We start from the raw sequence: 17339 nt of genomic DNA, 5'->3' as shown, positions 1-17339 counted from the left end.
AGACAAGTCAGATGTAATGATGTGTTTGCTCTCAGGTGAGGATTTGATAAAACTTTAAAGTAAACTCAGGCTGAATGCATGCTGGGCCCCAGCCTCTCAAGAGACTGCATAAAACATGTGTTTTGAAAAATAAATGCATGGCTGCAGTTTGAAAGCTGATGTTCAGGGGGACAGAATCTCAAAATGTCTAACAGCATCTACAAACTCTCATGTTTGGTATGGCAGACCCAAAATGCATCATTTGCATCATTTAAAGTAGATTTTTATGTGATTATAGCATCGTTACAGGTAGAGATTTTGGTCAATTCCACATCATCATCATCATTTTGCATTATTGCTGACAGCTGTAGAGTTGTGCATTGCATTGTGGGATTATTAGCAGATGGTTTTGTGCATGCCGTGGACAGGCAGTAAATGTAATGCTTTATATAAGATAAGATAAGAGATAAGAGAGACTTTATGTATCCCACACTGAGGAAATTCACTCGTTACAGCAGCAGAAAAGAGTGTCAGTAACAGAAGTAGTGCAAAAACAAGGGATATAACAAATATAAAAATATTAAGATGTGAGAAAATATAGTAAAATAGAGGCGATTCTGACCATTTTCACACTAATCAGGCCATATCTGAAAAATCTTTTCCTCCGTCCTCGCTAAGCTTGTATTTCTCACATCACAAACTGAACGCAGCAGCTTCATGTTCCGCAGTGTGCAGCAGAGCTTTGGCTCTCTTTTGGTGCCGGCTCCATTCACTGTGAGGTCAGTGTGTCAGCCGGAGCCCCGCAGCCTGGATACCCTCGCTCCAGCACCTATCTCACCCACGAGCATGAGCAAGCACACACACAATGACCGTGCACACACACACACACACACACACACACACACACACACACAGCCTTACACATCTTGAGGGCCTCTTAAGATGAATTAATAATGGCAATTTTCAAAGAATGTGGGGCACACAACGAGGGGAGTAAACCTACTTCTCCTAGGAGAGTTTCAGGGAAGAAGACAGACATGAAGGGAGGCAATGGGACAAATGATGACAGCAATACATTTAGAACTGTGCCTGAAGCAGTGTTACAACACGGGATATTAAAGGAACAGAGAAAGTGCAGCTCACACGCAGCGGTAGATTACAACAGATAAACTGCCTCTGATACACAAACAAAGCCAACTAAATCTTTTATCTGTGTACATACACGGCTCTTCCAAACCCATGTTAATCAAGTAATGTGCTTGGACTGCAGCTAAATGACTCTTTGTTGTGTTTGTTGAGGCATTAAATGGAGAGCTGGGTATACAGTATAAATAGGATGATTAACACCGGGCGCTTGGATGGCTTAGATGTTGGAAAAGAGGATCCCTTCATGGAGAATGTTGAACCGAATTAGGCTGACAATGACTCCAGAGGACTCTGTAATAACTTCTTCGACGTCCCAGAGCACCCAGCACCTACCACACTGGTCTTCTTAAGCGTTGCTTATGATGTGCATGCCAAAAAAGTTTGGAACATTCTCAGTGCAATAATACTGAGGTGGGCGCTGTGTGGAGCAGTTTAAGAGATAAAGTGAAGCATCCATCAGAGACTTGTCACTCAAAACTGTTTAAACTAAGAGCCTACAGTCATGCTTGAAGCTCTGTGAGCCCCCCCTTTATTTTGAGAAGCCCTAATGGTCCCAACTACAACTTTGATTACCACTGAAACAGACAAAATATATCAATAAGTGTATGTCAGTGCCTTCTTATATCCTATCCTGACCGAGGTGTGGGTTGTTCGGTGTACTGTGAAGTGAAAACAGAAGCGAGGGTGACACCATGTGGACACATTACAAAGGGCAGAACACTTCTACCGACCAAAGTTATCTGTGAAATACCTTCCATCCATTATCCATACTGCTCATCCTTTCAGGGGGGGCTGGAGCCACACATCAAGACGGACAACCACTCACACTCCCATTCACACCTATGGGCAAATTTAGAGGCACCAATGATGTGAAATTGCACGGGGGAGAACTCCACACAGAAACCAAACCAGAACCTTCCTACTGTGAGGTGACAGCACTAAATATACCATATGTATAAGTAAATTCATGTTAAGAAGTTAAACTCTATTTAGAAAAATAGACGATTAGATATTTTAGTTGGACATCTACAAATAAGAATAGTGAAACAGTCAGACAGCATGAGGTAAAGCAGCACAATGCTGATTACATTTGCATATTATTTGAGTTACTTCATAATCTATCCTCTTTCCTGACTGTTAGAGCGACGTCTTATCATTTCTAAGGTAAGAAAACATCAGTGAAGTGGGGCTGACTTTCACACAAACGCTCGCGTCTTTGACTTCTTGCCTTATCGTGATTTAAGTTGAACTTTTAAAAGAAAACAAAACATTTATTTGCACATTAGAAAGAGATGAAGTCCAAAGCCAAGAGTGCACTGCAACACGTACTGTAAGAGCTACTGCTCCTGTATAAGTCAGTTTTCTTTTCATTGCGTTGCTCTGTGATGTGTAAAAGTAACATTAGTCACTTTGTTACTTGGCAGCCAGAGGACTCTTTTATAGATGAATTTGTATTCAGCCAGCTTCCCCTGGAGACTGAGCCTTGATAGGTTTGTTCTCCTCCGGAGCTGCTTCACATTCTCTCAGTCGACCAGGCACATTGTGCGCTTCGGCCTTAACGGGCCCATGAAACTGTCGCCACAAATCACAGCGGTGCTCTTCTGTTGTGGGCTCTCGACTCAGTCTGGTGCCTAAAACACCGCAGTAAAGCCATCAAGGGCAAGAGGTGTGATTCACTTTCAGTCTACTGTAATATAATAGCCAAGAGGACAAGTCTTGATGAGAAATGTCTGCACGCACACATTCACACTCAGATTGAGATGCACACACAATAACTCACATTTTAGTTGGACCAGAGCACCGAAACCTGTTGCTGTTTTCTGGGTTTTGTGTATTAAAAGGGAGTATTACAGACAAGTAAGCTGGCTCACTAGAGCTTCCTGTGCCAGCTGTACGTTTTCAAAGGCTTTTTTTACCACACAGAGGACTCAAAGTGCCCCGAGGATTTGTCTTGCTGCCATTTCCTGTCTTTTAAGTTTTTACTTTATGTATTTCTAATGTCTCTAAATTAAAGTTCAAGTTTCTAAATTGCATAAAAACTAACTTTCTGACACTTCTACAGTAAAGTTGTGATCACTGATCCATGGTCCTGTTGAGCTGTCACTTTCCCTGAGATGTACTTTTCATGCTGTGTTTGTTTCTTGTTTTTTAATCAACTCAAGCTGGTGCACTGTGCAGGCCTGTGCAACTCCTTTACTTAGAAAGTAGCAATGTAATTTAAATCCAACATTTATCATTTCAGAATTAGCATTAACAGCAAAAACATGAACAGCAAAATAGTACATACTTCCAGGTGCATTAACATGAATATATTTAACATTTTATGTGCTTATTGTTTATTCTTGTAGCTCTTGAACTACACAAAATGTGGTGCAGTGAAACATCCAACAGTCTGCTGTTGAAGCGCATTTGCCAATGAAATTGCCCGAAGTTATAAAACCTCAGCACTTTACTATTAGAGTTCAATCAATTTGTGGCAGGACTTTCTGCTGAACTGCTGCTTCGTGTCATTTTTTACAGCAAGCAGTGTCTCACAAACACTTTTCTCCAGAAAGAGCTGCAGCTATAGAAAACACTGCCGTGACCCGGATTCGAACCGGGGTTGCTGCGGCCACAACGCAGAGTACTAACCACTATACGATCACGGCGAGCTACTGATGAACCTGATATTACAGAATCTTTCCTCAGAGTAGAACAGCAAGACTTTGATGCTGCATTACTGTGTCTTTGTTACCTTCTGATGAACTCTAATTAGTCATTGAACTGAGTCATAATCATCTGATCTCAGTGGGAGGCTCTTAATTGAGCGAGGAAGATATTTCATATTTAGAAGTGTGGAGGGTTTTCATCATTAAGGAGGTGGAGGCCTCAGGTAAGAGTCAGCCGCAATAATGTGTTTATTTCATAATGCTCGTGTTTGCACGGCGAATCACAGGAATATTGAAATATATTCAAACAGCTAAAGAAACATACAGTTTGAAGCTGTCAGCAGTTATTCCAGCAGCACCAAGGTGGATGAGAAACTGGCGACATGTTGGGATTTAGTGTTGATACACACTTATATATGATTTTTAAACCAAAAGAGTATCACAGTATCGGTGTGGGTGCCACCCTGATCGTCACCAACCTCAGCTGTGACCCCCCCACACAGATACCAGTCCTCTAAAGGGTAAACAGCATTAGTACTTGGGATAATAATACATGGATGGTGCCTTAAAATAAGACATTATCCTTACTGTCAGTCCTTTATCTCACATCAGCAACATGTGACTCTGCTTTTCAGTTTCCTCATCTCACCAGCTGGACCCTGAAAAGGTCCTTTAAAGGTGCCATACGGCAACAATTACTCAATTTTACCAAAAGACAGTAAAATAAAAGACATGTTTAGTTGTTCTTTACCGTATTTGGATTTTCTGGTCATTTGATGTGTTCAGTTATTTATCCTGTTTGTTCTTCCCTTTTTCCATGGACACATGACCCTGAGTCAGAAAGATGAACGCTTTCACTTTCATCTAACACATTGTTGAACTAAGGGGATACTTGTATCAGTTAATACATCAGTAACAGAAACACACACTTGTACACTGTAAATGTTTTTTCTCACTGATATAATCTGCCAGATTAAAACATCCCTAAATTTTATCAGCATGGAATAAACCATGCAGCCCACAAAGGTGTCTGCCATCTTATTTTCATTGAAACTATATTAAGTTACTAAATAAAGTACTAAACATTACATGCACAAATGATTTAATAATAATAATAATAATAATAATAATAATAATCTTAAACAAAATTATCAATTTTATATTAAGTCATGCTGAAATTACTGAAACTGATGTATTTTTGAGAAATACAACTAGTTCAACAAGTTTAATACTTCATTTTGGTCTATTACTTAATATTATTGTTGCTTTGATTTGGCTTGTTGACATGAACTACTGAGGTGTGTGTACTGTAAGTGACCTTTCATAATTAGTGAAATAACGATTAACTTGTCATTTCAGATGGGAAAAGTTTAATTTTTAATATATTTGCATATTCAGTGTGACATGAGACAATGATGCAGCTTCCTGCTATGTTAATATTTTAATCAGCCATTAATGCGATCTGATTATTTACAAGGATTATTGTTGGTGTAACCTACTGCGCTCCCATATTATAGTGCCAGGTTACAATGTCTTTCTTAGCTAACAATAACATGATGGAAACATGTAGCTTAAATATCTGATCAAAGATCAGCCGTCCTGGTCCAGCCAATCAGAGCCTGAGTTTCCGTAAACCCAGGTTGTGTCTGTGGGGGCCGGGACAGGCGCTGGCTGCTGGGGAAGACCTGAGGGGGGCAGGCTGGGCCACCACTGTCCCGAGGGAGCCCCGTGGCTTGGACACAGCGAGGTCTGAGCTGGGTGTGGCTGAGTGCGTGTGCTCATGGGGGTGCAAGTGCGTGTGGTTGTCATGCTCATGAGCAGTGTGCCCGCTGTCTGCTGTCACATGGAGCTGCTCCTCCACAGCAGCAGCCTACAGGGGAAGAGGAAGTGAAGTACTTTCAGATGTATTAATGTGAAGTCTGTGGTGCACCTCTGCAGCTACCTAAGCCAAGTACCTGAGGTTCGTAGATCTCACACTTCACCTCTACAGGCTTGTGACTCTGAAATGAGCCGTCCTTCTTTCCAACAGAGAGTCTGATTTCAAACTCTTCCTCATGGGCCATGTGTGAGCCCGAGCAGAAGCCTCTATGCTGAGGGAAAAAGAAACATGTGGTGGCATCATGTTTAGAGCCATAAAAAGATTTACCGACGCACCTCCAGCAACTTGGTTTCGCACAAGAAACAGTGCAGAGTGCAGGGCCATATTTTTACATAATTTGAGTTCAAAATGTTGGAATTGGTCCGGTAGATCGCCTCAGCTGGAAGCTGCAAACAGGCTACGATGGCTGCAATGAAGGCTAATCCTGCACGATCAAATCATCCACTAAAAGTGCTCGTTTTTTGCCACCGACAGGCTCAGATTGTTATTCCAAGTTTCTGACAACATTACAGAAAGGTTCCCTACAGAGTCAGACCTGTAAGATCCACTGTTTCATCAGAAACAGCCGTCACATCGCTCAGTTCAAAGCCACCAGACACCAGACCTTGTTTTTTATCTCACAGAAGCAGGGAGTTGGTGTACTGCTGCCTCAATTGGTTAGTTTGTGTTATCATGCGTTACGTTTTATGTGTTATCAGCAACACAACTAGTAATTCCTGTGTTCTGTGAGTTAAATGAACCGAGAGATATGATCGTCAATGGTTTATCTAGTGTTGTATCTGTGAAGGGATCCTTCATGTATTAACAATCTGAGCCCCCCTAGCAGCAGAAACAAGCACTTTTAGTGGATGTACTTGGATGGGCACAGTTGCCCCAAAGGATCACATTACAGCCTGTTTTCTGGCTGAGGTGATCTACTGGACCAGTTCCAAAACTTTTTGTACCAGTTATTGAATGAAAAATATGTAAAAGTGTGGCCCAAGGATAAAACAAGGATCTAAGAGCTGTTTGAAGAACTTGTGCAGGGTAAGTACAATAACTTGTGTATTAAAACACATGAAACGTGTGTGTGTGTGTGTGTGTGTGTGTGTGTGAGACTCACAGCAAACTGACAGTCCATAGGTGGGCAATGGCTCAGTTCACTGGCATCTGTTTTCTTTGAACACACCGTCTCCACAATGGTGAACTCCACAAAATAGGATGGGCCAACAACCCACTGACAAAGCACACAAAGACATAATGCATATACACACACAGCACACACCTGTGAACTGCTCACCTGAAGAAGAATCATAAAATAATTAGGTCGGAAAGTTTTAGATTGTAATTCTGTTAAGATTTCTAAAACTCACACTTTCTCACTCAGGTGGTTATGAAATTAAATCCATCTCAGGTGGCCGATCCTCCTCAAGACTAGAAGATTAAACTTAATAATCACCTTCTTTGCAACAAGAGGAAGTCTTAATTTTTGAAAACATTAACTGTAATCTCTGTAAACAGAATCTCCACTCAAAATGAATATCCCTGCTCTCTCTTTGCCCACTCACCTCTGCTCAGGTGGTGATCCACGCTATCATTTACCTGTTTCCTCACTCTCTCTCTCTCTCTGCCTGTCCTGTCATTGCTTAGTTGATTACTTGATTATGTTGTCTTTTCTCTTAATAACCTGTGAACTGGCTTTTGTAACGTTCTCCAGAGTAAAGTAGTTGGCCAGGCCGCTCTCTTCATTGAACCTCTGCAGGGAGAGATTGGCTGTCTCCTTGACGACGGGCTCGTTCAGGTTCTCAGCTGTGGGACAGTCCTGACACACGTCCACCACTGCAGTGGCAGGAACTAAAGACAAGGATTAACAGAGTCAAAACTCAGTGGAAGGTAGCTGAGGCAGAGTGTTTGTTCAGTGGTGTACGGTGACAGATGGTCCTTTCCTAAGCGCCATCCTGCTTTCATATCCTTTTCAGTTGTTTTCAGCATCTCACCTTTCCTTCTGACAGCTTGTGTTATCCAAGTTTTTTCTTCACTCAAAAAATGTTAGGGATAAAACTAATAGTATTTTGTCAGTAACATACTGTATATGCGCTTCAATTTCCAACTGCAACCCTGCATAATCACTCATGGATGCCATCGGGAGATAATTTGGGAAAGGGCAAAGAGAATTCAATACATACCAGCAGCTTTAATTTCACACCTCACTAACATTTACAAAGAAGCACCAACAAAGTTGCTGCTCCATCACAGACTTTCTAAATGTGTTTTTGTGTTATCAAACGAAAGAAAAAAGAAACTCCCACATGAGTCTAAGTGACTCTATTGATCTACCTTCACGAAGTGCACAGGAGTAGCTTTGAAGTTTGACTTGAGAGTCGACGTGAACAGATACCTCACACTCCCCGTACACCTGAAGGGTACAGACACATGCACATATCATCAAATAGGCAAATCTCAGGGGTTCCCTCGGCCGGAAAGTGATTTCACACTGACTGGAATTTTGACTTGTGAAAACGTATTTTAAAAAAAAGCATATGCAAATGTTAAAGCATCATTTTGGCATCAATTTCAAACCATATCCAAAGTGTTAAAGCGAGTTAAAGTTGGGCCTCGGGATGAAGATAAGATAAGTCAGCAGAGAAGATGCACCACCACGTGGTACTTACTGGGACTTCACCAATATCTCTGACTATACATTGTTTCCATGGTTTCCTGCTGATGATGTGGCATTTGGTCTCCATGACATCAATGGTGAGCTTGTAGAGTGACCCCTCTTTCTCCTGGACGGACACGGACACACACACCAAATGTTTCCTTTCACATTATTTTCTTATTTCTTAGTATTTTTTTTCTAAGGCTCTGCACACTTCGCTTCCTTCCTTCCTTCTGTAAACACTGATGCATCTTTCAGGATGTAAGACTGTGCTGAACCCTGCTTATGTTTTAGTGTGTGCATGTGTGTGTGTGTGTGTGTGTTTGCCCTCACCTTTTCTGCAGTGTGAGAGAGGTCGTACAGTCTGTTGAGGCTTAGGATGTATCCACTTGTAAGGTCCTGGTTGATTTGCTCCAGGGCTTCCTCGGCCACCCTCACTGCCTCAGGACTACTGCAGCTTGCAGGGTCTGGGCTGGCTCTTCCCTCCTGCTGCAGCACAGCCAGGCACAGAACCAGAAGGTACACACCCATCCTCTAATACACACACACACACACACACACACACAGATCGGGCCAAATAAAAACCCTAATTTTACCCAACTGAATAACTAAAGCCTATGTGGGAAGATAATTTAACATTTAGACAAACAAAGCTCTCAGTCAACAAGTCTTTCTTTCCAAGACCTGTAATCCAAGTTTTTCTGGCCACGGTTTGGACAAACGTCAGGCTGATTCTGGACTTTACCCTCTTTCCCAAAGGAAGAGCAAACAGTTGCTATCTGCTGCTCTGTAGGCCAATGGCTGACTCAGACTGGCTGAGGGGTCATAGTGCACTGGTGAACAGGGAAAATTAACTCCGTCAAAGACAAGCAGATATCAGATATAGCACATCTAATTCCCTTTCTTTGATGAGACACTATGATTGTTGAAAATGCTGCAACAGGTTACACTGAACTGTGTGTTTTGGGTATCAGGTATATTGTGAAAGGTTTCTTTTTTTAGGCCGAGCAGAGGATGGAAGCTGTTGTCACCTCGGACTCAGAACAGTTACAAAAGAACTATGACTCATGGTGAAAACAAAGACCAAGATTTAGAAACTCTGCAGACCGACTGCAGCATCCCTCACTGTCCATTTGTATGTTCATTCCCTCCCTAACTCTTCCACCTTTGCCACACACGCAGCTTTGTTGGAGTTAACTGCTTACATTGGGTCCAAATGCCAAAGTCAAACAGCTAACTAACCCCAATACCAACAAATACAGCCAGCTACTGTGGGTAAACATTTTATAGGGGCAGCCATCCTAAAAGCAGTATTGACCTGTGCTAAGCCCCTCTAGTCCGACATTAGCAAAGGATCAATTGTTCAGTGTTTGTGTGTGTGAGAACGCTCATTTCTCCTCACACCACTTGTCCCTGACTACTTTCACGCTACATACTGTTTTCCCTATGTGTGTTTTACTTTAATCTAACCAGGCCATAGCGTGACATTGAAGCACACACTATCCCGGGTTTGTTTGTGTTAGTATTATGTTACAGTTTACATCGATCACAGGAAGGATTAAAGGAAAACAGTCATTAATTAGTTCAGTTATCCTTTATTAAGTTCCAGGTCAAATGTGGTCCAATTGTTTGTTCCTTTGTTCATACTTACTTGTCTTGGCTCACAATGTGGGAGTGGTGTTTAGAGAACAGGCCGGCCCAGCACTTCCTGAATTTATGGTGTTGGTGATGTCAGAGTGACATCATTGGGTCAGACCAAGTGGAGGGGTTTTTTTTCCTTTTGATAAATGTTTCTTTTGGTATTAAAACGCATCAACTAGTATTGATTTCACTTGTTTAGCTTGCAGGGAAATATTTAGAAACGCCTAGAAGTTTGTAGTGTGTACAAGGATGATATGTGCAGATTTGTTTGCATTCAGGGTGCAGAACAGGTCACCCTGCTGCAGAATGGTAGAGCTGAAGTGAGCACGGTGTGAATTGGACGCCCTATATAATGAGCAGAGATGTGGCTGGCTCCACTGAGAGGTGAGGGCTGTGACAGTTTCTTTGAGTAGCTACAATTTAAATTTGAAATTAAGCTTCTTTGTAAATAATTTTTTGTATTGTTTTGTAATTTAAGTTGCACTTAATGGAGCACTGTAGAATAAAATCACCACTACCACCTTCCTTGACCTTTTTGGCCAGACTACTCTACACTGTGTCACACAGCAACATAAGCAGAGTACTATTTACTCAGTCAGTATTTCCTTATAAGACAGCCGTCCCACTTGCTGTGTTTTCTCTGACATTTTGTCATTTGTTTAAAATGTATTTATATCTTGATGAGCACAATGAACATACCGAATAACAGCAGACCGAGTTATGCTGCAGGAGAGGTTTAAAAGGTTTTGAAGGATGTTTAAATCGTTCTAGTTGTGAATCATGTTCTACAGTGGAATATTTCTCTAAGGGGTAAAATAAAAGCTTTTGCTCTTCTTTATTTAAAAATGTAATGATGTTAAGTTGAAAGCATCATGTGATCTTACCTGATTATAAAATGACCATGAATACATGAACTTGAACACACATTATTACACAAATTACATTATTAACTAGACAGGACAAAATGTGTAATTACAGATTTGTATCTAACTAGAACTGCATTTATCAGTTATGAGCCGGTTAAGTGCAACAGAACACAGATAAGAGCTGTTTGCTGTTTGAGTGCATAAAGCTGACGTGACCAATAAATGTCCACAAAGATCATGTACATGCACTGTGTGGGTGTTCTAGAGCTGCTGTTGTTGAGTCTGGTGTGTAAAAACTACAAAAAGTTCACTATTATCTTGATTTGACATCATGAGATTATGTTCGTCTATTAGCAGGATCTCATAATCAAGCTGCACCACATGTCAGTGACTCCTCCTTTAACGCTCCACACTATTTTCATAGAACTAACTTAGTTGATTACATGTAAAGAGTCACATTTTTTAGCATATTATGCCACTGCAAACAAATTTAGTTGAAATATAGAAATGTGAAGTCCATTTTCCCATGAAGAACTTCACCCCTAGATGGTGCCACACCAACGTGATAACTTTAAATGGAATAACTCAGTGGTCATGAGTTTAATTCACTTGTTCTTTTGCAAGTGAAATCTACAGCCTGTGAAGATCTGCACAATTGAATAACTTTTTGTGGTGCTTCATATTTTTATGGACTTTTTGCTTCATTCCTGTATCCTGCTTTTCTCGTTCACACAGACAGATAAAGACGCTAAACTCAGACCTGCCAACATTACTTAATGCTCTTAATCTGTTTAATTAAAAAAAAAAACGATGATTGATTTGAATTAATTATTTACATGATGTACTACAGGAACACATATACATGGATTTTGTCAGGAAAAAACCTGTTGAAAAAGATATTTTGATGCATTTAATTTTGATTTACTCCTGCTACTATCAGCAGATCTGAGCTGTTTATCACACATCCACAAGCTGATCATTTTGCAATACAAAAAAACAACAACACTGGATGAGTATTTGTGATAACATTTATTGTTTTGTGCAGCCAGTTGAGGTAAAGCGGGACAAGAAAGGATACATGTCACGTGCTTATAATAAACCACCACAGAGGAATGGCCCCCGGTGAGCTGTTGTGGTGTGTTACATTGTCTATCAATGTGTCTGGAGCAAATGAGTTAAATGTTTTGCTGTAACTACACTTCAGTGTCTTTGTGTGAGTTTGTTTAGGGTCAGTTCAGTCCCCAAGCAAGTTCTGTGAGCCACCTTATGCAGCTGGCTTGAACATGGGGTCCTCAGCGAAGAGTTTCTCCACCAGGGTTTCTCCTGCCAGAGGAGGGACACACTGGGCTGAGACTGAGGTGGGGAAGGCGTGGATGGTGGGTTCTGTCTGCCCGGGGATCTGGGGGTCCGGCTTGAGAGGCAGGGTGACTCCAACCTCAGGGCCACCGGCGGGGACATCAGGGAAGGAAGGCAGGGTCATGGGCTGGTCCATGGCGGGCAGCATCCTCACCGTGCCCTCTGGGTGGTCGTGGGTCTCGGCATCGTGGCTGTGGTTGTGGTGATGGTGGTGGTGCTCGTGGTCGTGCAGGTGAGCGTGCTTGTGGTCGTGGTCCAGAGCAAGCTCGTGGTCGTGCTCGTGGGTGTACTGGCCGTCCGCGTGCTCATACTTGTGGTGCTGGTTGGGCAGGTCGCCGCTGTGGTTGTGCGCCTTGGCGTGATGAGTGTGCACATGATCGTGGCCGTGCCCGTGGTCGTGGGAGTGGGCGTGAGCGTGTCTGTGGCCGCTGTCTGCATCGTGGTCGTGTGTGTGGTGGTGGTCGCTGCCGTCAGCGTGCTTGTGGGTTTTGTCGTGATGACTGTGGCTCTTGGTGTGGTCATGCACGTGGTCGTGTGGGTTTGTCTGGTCGGCAGCGTCCATTTGGTCATGTTCGTGGGCGTGGCTGTGAGGATGCGAGTCGTTGTGGCTGTGGTCAGTCTCTCCGCCCAGCAGGTGCTGTTTCTTCTCTCTTTCGGCAGCCTGGAGAACACGTGTCACATAAAATTACTGATGCTAAAGTGTTTGGACCGATAATACATCCACCATGGCTACTGACCTGAAGCATTAAGAATGCAGAGAATGAATTTAAGTCTTTCAGTGCAATTGGTGATGCAAATGGTGCAAATAGAGTTTACATAGCTGAGATCATCATCACATTTTTCAATGTAATTGGGACTAATAATAAATCTTCAATATCTGTAGACCCGCCTTTACTGGACTTGAAACGTAAATGTTTTAATCCAAGTCTCAAGTAAATTCACACAAGAAATAAAACAAGTACATCAGTGTAAGATTGTGTTTTATCTGGTGAGTCTTACCTCAGGCTCATAGATCTCACAGTCTACACTGGTCTCAGCCTCACCACTGGGAGAGTGGAAGAGGGATGCCTTACAGAAGCCCTTGTGCTGAGAAGACAAGAACAAGAGAAAACATGTGAGCAAGGAGGGAGCAGAGGAATGGTTATGCCTGCGGCTTTACTAGAGTTTAATAATTAAACAAGCTGAATTTCAGAGTAATCCTTTGCTATGATGAACTTGCTCACTGATATGAACCCAAAACATACTGGTCCATGTCTATGAGCAGAAGAAGAAGGGTTTATTACTTAAAACTGAAAAGTAGAATACATTTTGGTCTTTAATTTTAATAGAGAAGTAGTAGATGTAATGAATGGACTGAACTTTAACTGATGGACCAATACTCTCATTAACATGGAGGGTTGCTATGCCTCTTTTCAACATGCAACAACAAACACAGCCTGGAAGGTGAAACAAACAATCCATTTGATTGATTTAAAGTGAACAAAAATACTGTGAAATAACAATTTATCATGACTCACAGCGAACTCGCACTCCATGAGAGGACACTTATCAGCTGCCTCTGTGCTCTTGCTCTCGCAAACGGTCTCCTGGATGGTGTACTGTACATGGTAATACATTGACATGGCCATCTGGATGCACACACACACACACACACACACACACACAAACACACAGAAAAAGAAAGAAAACTTTTAACCAAAGAAGGGGCATATCAACATGAGACTTTTGTCCAATTATCCTGTAGGTGAGCTAAAGAGCTGCAGGCAAATGGACACACGTTAGATAGAAGTTCAAAGAGGTAGGCCATGATTGTCAAAGAGATGCTGTGTGTTACATAGTGAGCATATGAATTATTCACACAGAAGTTGATTTTTCTGCAGTAGTGGTTTGAGAGTTTGATGATTTGATGCTAATTTCACGGTGGAAACCTGGTAAATTTTCAATCAATAGCTGACGTGAATCCAAGCTGACCACAGAAATGTTTTTGGGACAAATTGTCTTTTTAATTTGGTTCAACTTTACATTCTCATTTTTGAGTTTGTCTCGTCTTTTTTAGAATTCAAGCATTAACCACATCCCTACCTCTTGCCAACATCACCCTCTGCAGTAAATGTTTAGCCACCATATTCTGCTCATGTGTTAAGAATAGTCATGTGATATCTTGGTGTTTTGGATATATGGAGAACTTACCCCGCTGGTGGCACGGGAGATTTTGAGCAGTGCGAAGCGTTTGGACAAACCTCTCTCCGCGTTGAACTGCTCCAGGGAGAGAGTGACAGCCTTCTGGACCTCAGCGTTATCGAAAGACACGTGAGATGGACAGTCAGGACAGAGCTGACTCACCCTAACTGCAGGAACTGAGCAGAGAGAAAAGCCATTTGGATTGTGCACATATCACAAGATTGATCTCGGTCTCATTTGATGTTTGGAGTCTTAAAAGTAGATTTTTTTCATTAAAAGCAAAAGAAATCTGTCAGATGTTTTGCTTATTTCCAAAACAAACCTTAAACTGAACTGAGTAAAATGTGTTTCACCCTACAAATTTCAATTATTAACTCAGCGAGTAGTAGAGACTAGTTGTCTTTTTCAGATAACTTCAATTTCAATTAAATAAATAAAAAAAAAAGAAATCACGAGTGCCTGCATTTGCTTTTATTAGTAATATTTTTTTACCTGGTCTGACAACACAGTCGTATTTGTAGAGACGCACCACTCTGTGCACCACATTCATGTAGATGGCGGCTTTGCACTGTCCATATACCTGCAAAGACCAATACAGTAATAAGCATTCAGTATTTTAGTGTGCTGTACATCTACAAAAAGGCTTCAGTTATAGATGTTTATTTCCAACCAACATGTGTTATGGTACCAAAGAGCTACTTCTTATAGAACGAAAGTGTCCTGCTGGGTACATTGATACAGCGTGACATCCTGTTTCAACTTAGTGAAAAGCTATTTAAATGAATGAAATCGAGACTTCATAATGAAAAACTTTAAGACTTGACCAAACAAGCCTTGTACTTTTTAGTTGGAAGGCTGTGAATGAATTTTCCCGAGTATTACAGCGTGCAAAAGTGTGTGTGTGTGTGTGTGTGTGAATGTGTGTTTTCTAACCGGTGTGTCGTGGGTGGGACGAGCCTCGCATTCCTTCCAGTCCTTCTTGCTGAGAACGCTGCAGTTGGTCTCAACAACATCCAGAGTCAAGTAGAAAACCATGCCGGTCTCTCCCTGTGACACACATGACAATATTATTAATAATAATAATAATAATAATAATAATAATAATTACATTCAGTAACATCATCATCATCTTCCACTTGCTATGAAAATGTGTCATTGTGTGATGATTTAGAAAGTCTGATGATAAATGAAGCCCTAACAAACCGGTTCTGATGACAACTGTCACCCCTAAAATAATCTTTCACCAATAATCACCTGTCTGATGAGCTCCAAAAGCCTGAATCCTGATTTCTAATTTTCTTTTCAAACATCACCCTCAGTTACTTCCCTTTCAATCATCTTGCTTTCTTTTAGTGTTTTTCAGGTTGTCCTGAAACTGTAAAAATACTTTAACTGTCTTGTTGTCATTTCTCTGGAGCACTATAGATTCACTGCCATTAAACATTTGTGGTTGGTCACCAGAGAAAGAACCAGTGTAGGCTTCAATGGAGAGTTTTATCAAGGAATCAAGGACTTAGATATCTGGGTTATTAAATCCTGAATGCAAGCTGGAACTTATTTGGACAGTTTTGGCCTCTGAGTCTATTTGTTATAATCATATTTATATCTAAATCTTTATTATTTCATTATCTAAACCTTTTCCCTATAAGTGAAAACAAGATTGAACATTTCACTCATTGTATTACCCAACTGTCAATTTCTATTCATCATCTTTATGTTTATATATCAACTTTAACCTACAATGTTTTACACTCACACCGTTTACAACGACATGAACAACCTGCTGATTTATTTAAAGGAATCTATTGGTTAGATGTTTCTGTATCTCCAAATCTCAGCAAGGAAATGCAAAGTAGTTTGAAAGAGATGGATTGTAAGTAAGTAGCCTGATAATCAAAAATAAACAAATAATAGCACCCCCCCCCCCCTCCTAAAAAGTCTTGGTTTGTTCTATAGAGAAACAATACTTCATCAAGAACATCGAATAAGTTGTGTTGTGTTCAGTGTCATAGTGACTCACGTGTTTCATCATGTGGACGTCGGACAGGCGATGCAGGCCAAAGACGTAGCCCTCCTTCCGGTCCTGGTTGATCTTCATCAGAGCCTGTTCGGCGGCACCCTTCGCCGATGCGTCTTCACATGACCCCTGCACCATGCCATCCTGCTCCACCGGTGCACCGTGGACGTGCACACACCCCAACGCCAACAACAGTGAAAACAGCACACAGTGCTTCATGGTAAAAGCCCGGGACGACCCTGTCCGTCTCTGTCAAACACACACTCACACGAGCACACACGGCTGCTAGGAGAGATGCCCAGAGAGGGACGGGGTGACCTTTTATATCCTCCGACTGCTAACTGTCAGCACACCCACTCACAAAATCACTGCCCCTCCTGGCATCTCAGGTAAACATAACCATTGACCTTCACCCTCTCCGAAAACACACACCCCCTGTGTGGGAATGCTGCATCAGTTGATATATCCGCCCACCAATCAGTTGCTGTACAGACTTACACAATGGAGCTTATCAGTCAGGAGATAATCAACCCTGCAGCCACATTCTCCTCTCTGGGATCAATAGGCACAGTCAGCAGGCTGGTAGTCACTTGATCCACTCTGTCCTCTGAATTTAGACTTAATCTTTGCTCCTGAAAGCAGCATTTACGAAAAGTGTTAACACAGTAGTCGAAATCTAAGAGTTAAGAAAGGTGTTAGATAATCAAACAGAGTGGTGTTCACTCAGTAAGTCCAACCAGACACACTGCTCTTTCTCAAGACAGCTACTGTCACCAATAAATGTAATAACACCTCTGGGACATTGAAAATGTCACAGTGAAGCAGACAGGAATGCAGCTGTAGTGACCTCCCGTCGACTGGTGCATTTCTGTGATTTTAAAAAGGAATATTAGGCTTTAAACTTTAAATCTCCTCTGACATTGCTGGCCCACAGCTATAAACACGCCTTTATTCTGCAAAACATGTAGTACGCATTTTGCTTTTGATA

The 17339-nt window shown here is 41.7% G+C and overlaps 2 protein-coding genes and 1 non-coding gene across 3 annotated transcripts; all 3 read right to left on the bottom strand.

Annotated features, from left to right (window-relative positions):
- Positions 1-3701: 3701 nt before the first annotated feature.
- Positions 3702-3773, bottom strand: trnah-gug (transfer RNA histidin (anticodon GUG)). The gene has a single exon. It is a non-coding gene; the product is annotated as a tRNA-His (tRNA).
- A 1567-nt stretch (positions 3774-5340) lies between these two features.
- Positions 5341-9065, bottom strand: LOC139203026 (fetuin-B-like). Its single transcript, XM_070832656.1, has 8 exons — positions 8975-9065; positions 8624-8824; positions 8304-8417; positions 7969-8047; positions 7319-7485; positions 6755-6868; positions 5729-5863; positions 5341-5643 (listed from the first exon to the last, which is right to left on the bottom strand). Exons 2-8 carry the CDS (start codon positions 8819-8821, stop codon positions 5386-5388), a joined length of 1065 nt encoding a protein of 354 aa, XP_070688757.1. The 5' UTR covers positions 8822-8824; positions 8975-9065; the 3' UTR covers positions 5341-5385.
- A 2996-nt stretch (positions 9066-12061) lies between these two features.
- On the bottom strand, positions 12062-16570 carry LOC139203024 (histidine-rich glycoprotein-like). Its single transcript, XM_070832655.1, has 7 exons — positions 16355-16570; positions 15268-15381; positions 14827-14914; positions 14344-14510; positions 13671-13781; positions 13153-13239; positions 12062-12814 (listed from the first exon to the last, which is right to left on the bottom strand). The coding sequence occupies exons 1-7, from the start codon at positions 16568-16570 to the stop codon at positions 12062-12064; spliced, it is 1536 nt and encodes a 511-aa protein (XP_070688756.1).
- Between the last annotated feature and the right edge of the window lie 769 nt (positions 16571-17339).

Source organism: Pempheris klunzingeri, chromosome 6 (genome assembly GCF_042242105.1).
Source record: "Pempheris klunzingeri isolate RE-2024b chromosome 6, fPemKlu1.hap1, whole genome shotgun sequence".
Classification (NCBI taxonomy): Eukaryota; Metazoa; Chordata; class Actinopteri; order Acropomatiformes; family Pempheridae; genus Pempheris; species Pempheris klunzingeri.
This window is presented reverse-complemented; position numbering and strand designations above follow the sequence as displayed.

What these genes read in the sequence shown, in the direction of transcription:
- LOC139203024 (XM_070832655.1), bottom strand. Translation starts at nt 16,570, where the DNA reads ATGAAGCACTGTGTGCTGTTTTCACTGTTGTTGGCGTTGGGGTGTGTG. An exon ending in GTCCCACCCACGACACACCG is followed by an intron (nt 14,915 to 15,267) that starts GTTAGAAAACAC and finishes TGGTCTTTGCAG; the next exon opens with GTATATGGACAGTGCAAAGC. An exon ending in TCATGGAGTGCGAGTTCGCT is followed by an intron (nt 13,240 to 13,670) that starts GTGAGTCATGAT and finishes TTGTCTTCTCAG; the next exon opens with CACAAGGGCTTCTGTAAGGC.
- LOC139203026 (XM_070832656.1), bottom strand. Translation starts at nt 8,821, where the DNA reads ATGGGTGTGTACCTTCTGGTTCTGTGCCTGGCTGTGCTGCAGCAGGAG. An exon ending in GAGATATTGGTGAAGTCCCA is followed by an intron (nt 8,048 to 8,303) that starts GTAAGTACCACG and finishes TGTACCCTTCAG; the next exon opens with GTGTACGGGGAGTGTGAGGT. An exon ending in CTATGGACTGTCAGTTTGCT is followed by an intron (nt 5,864 to 6,754) that starts GTGAGTCTCACA and finishes TTTTTCCCTCAG; the next exon opens with CATAGAGGCTTCTGCTCGGG.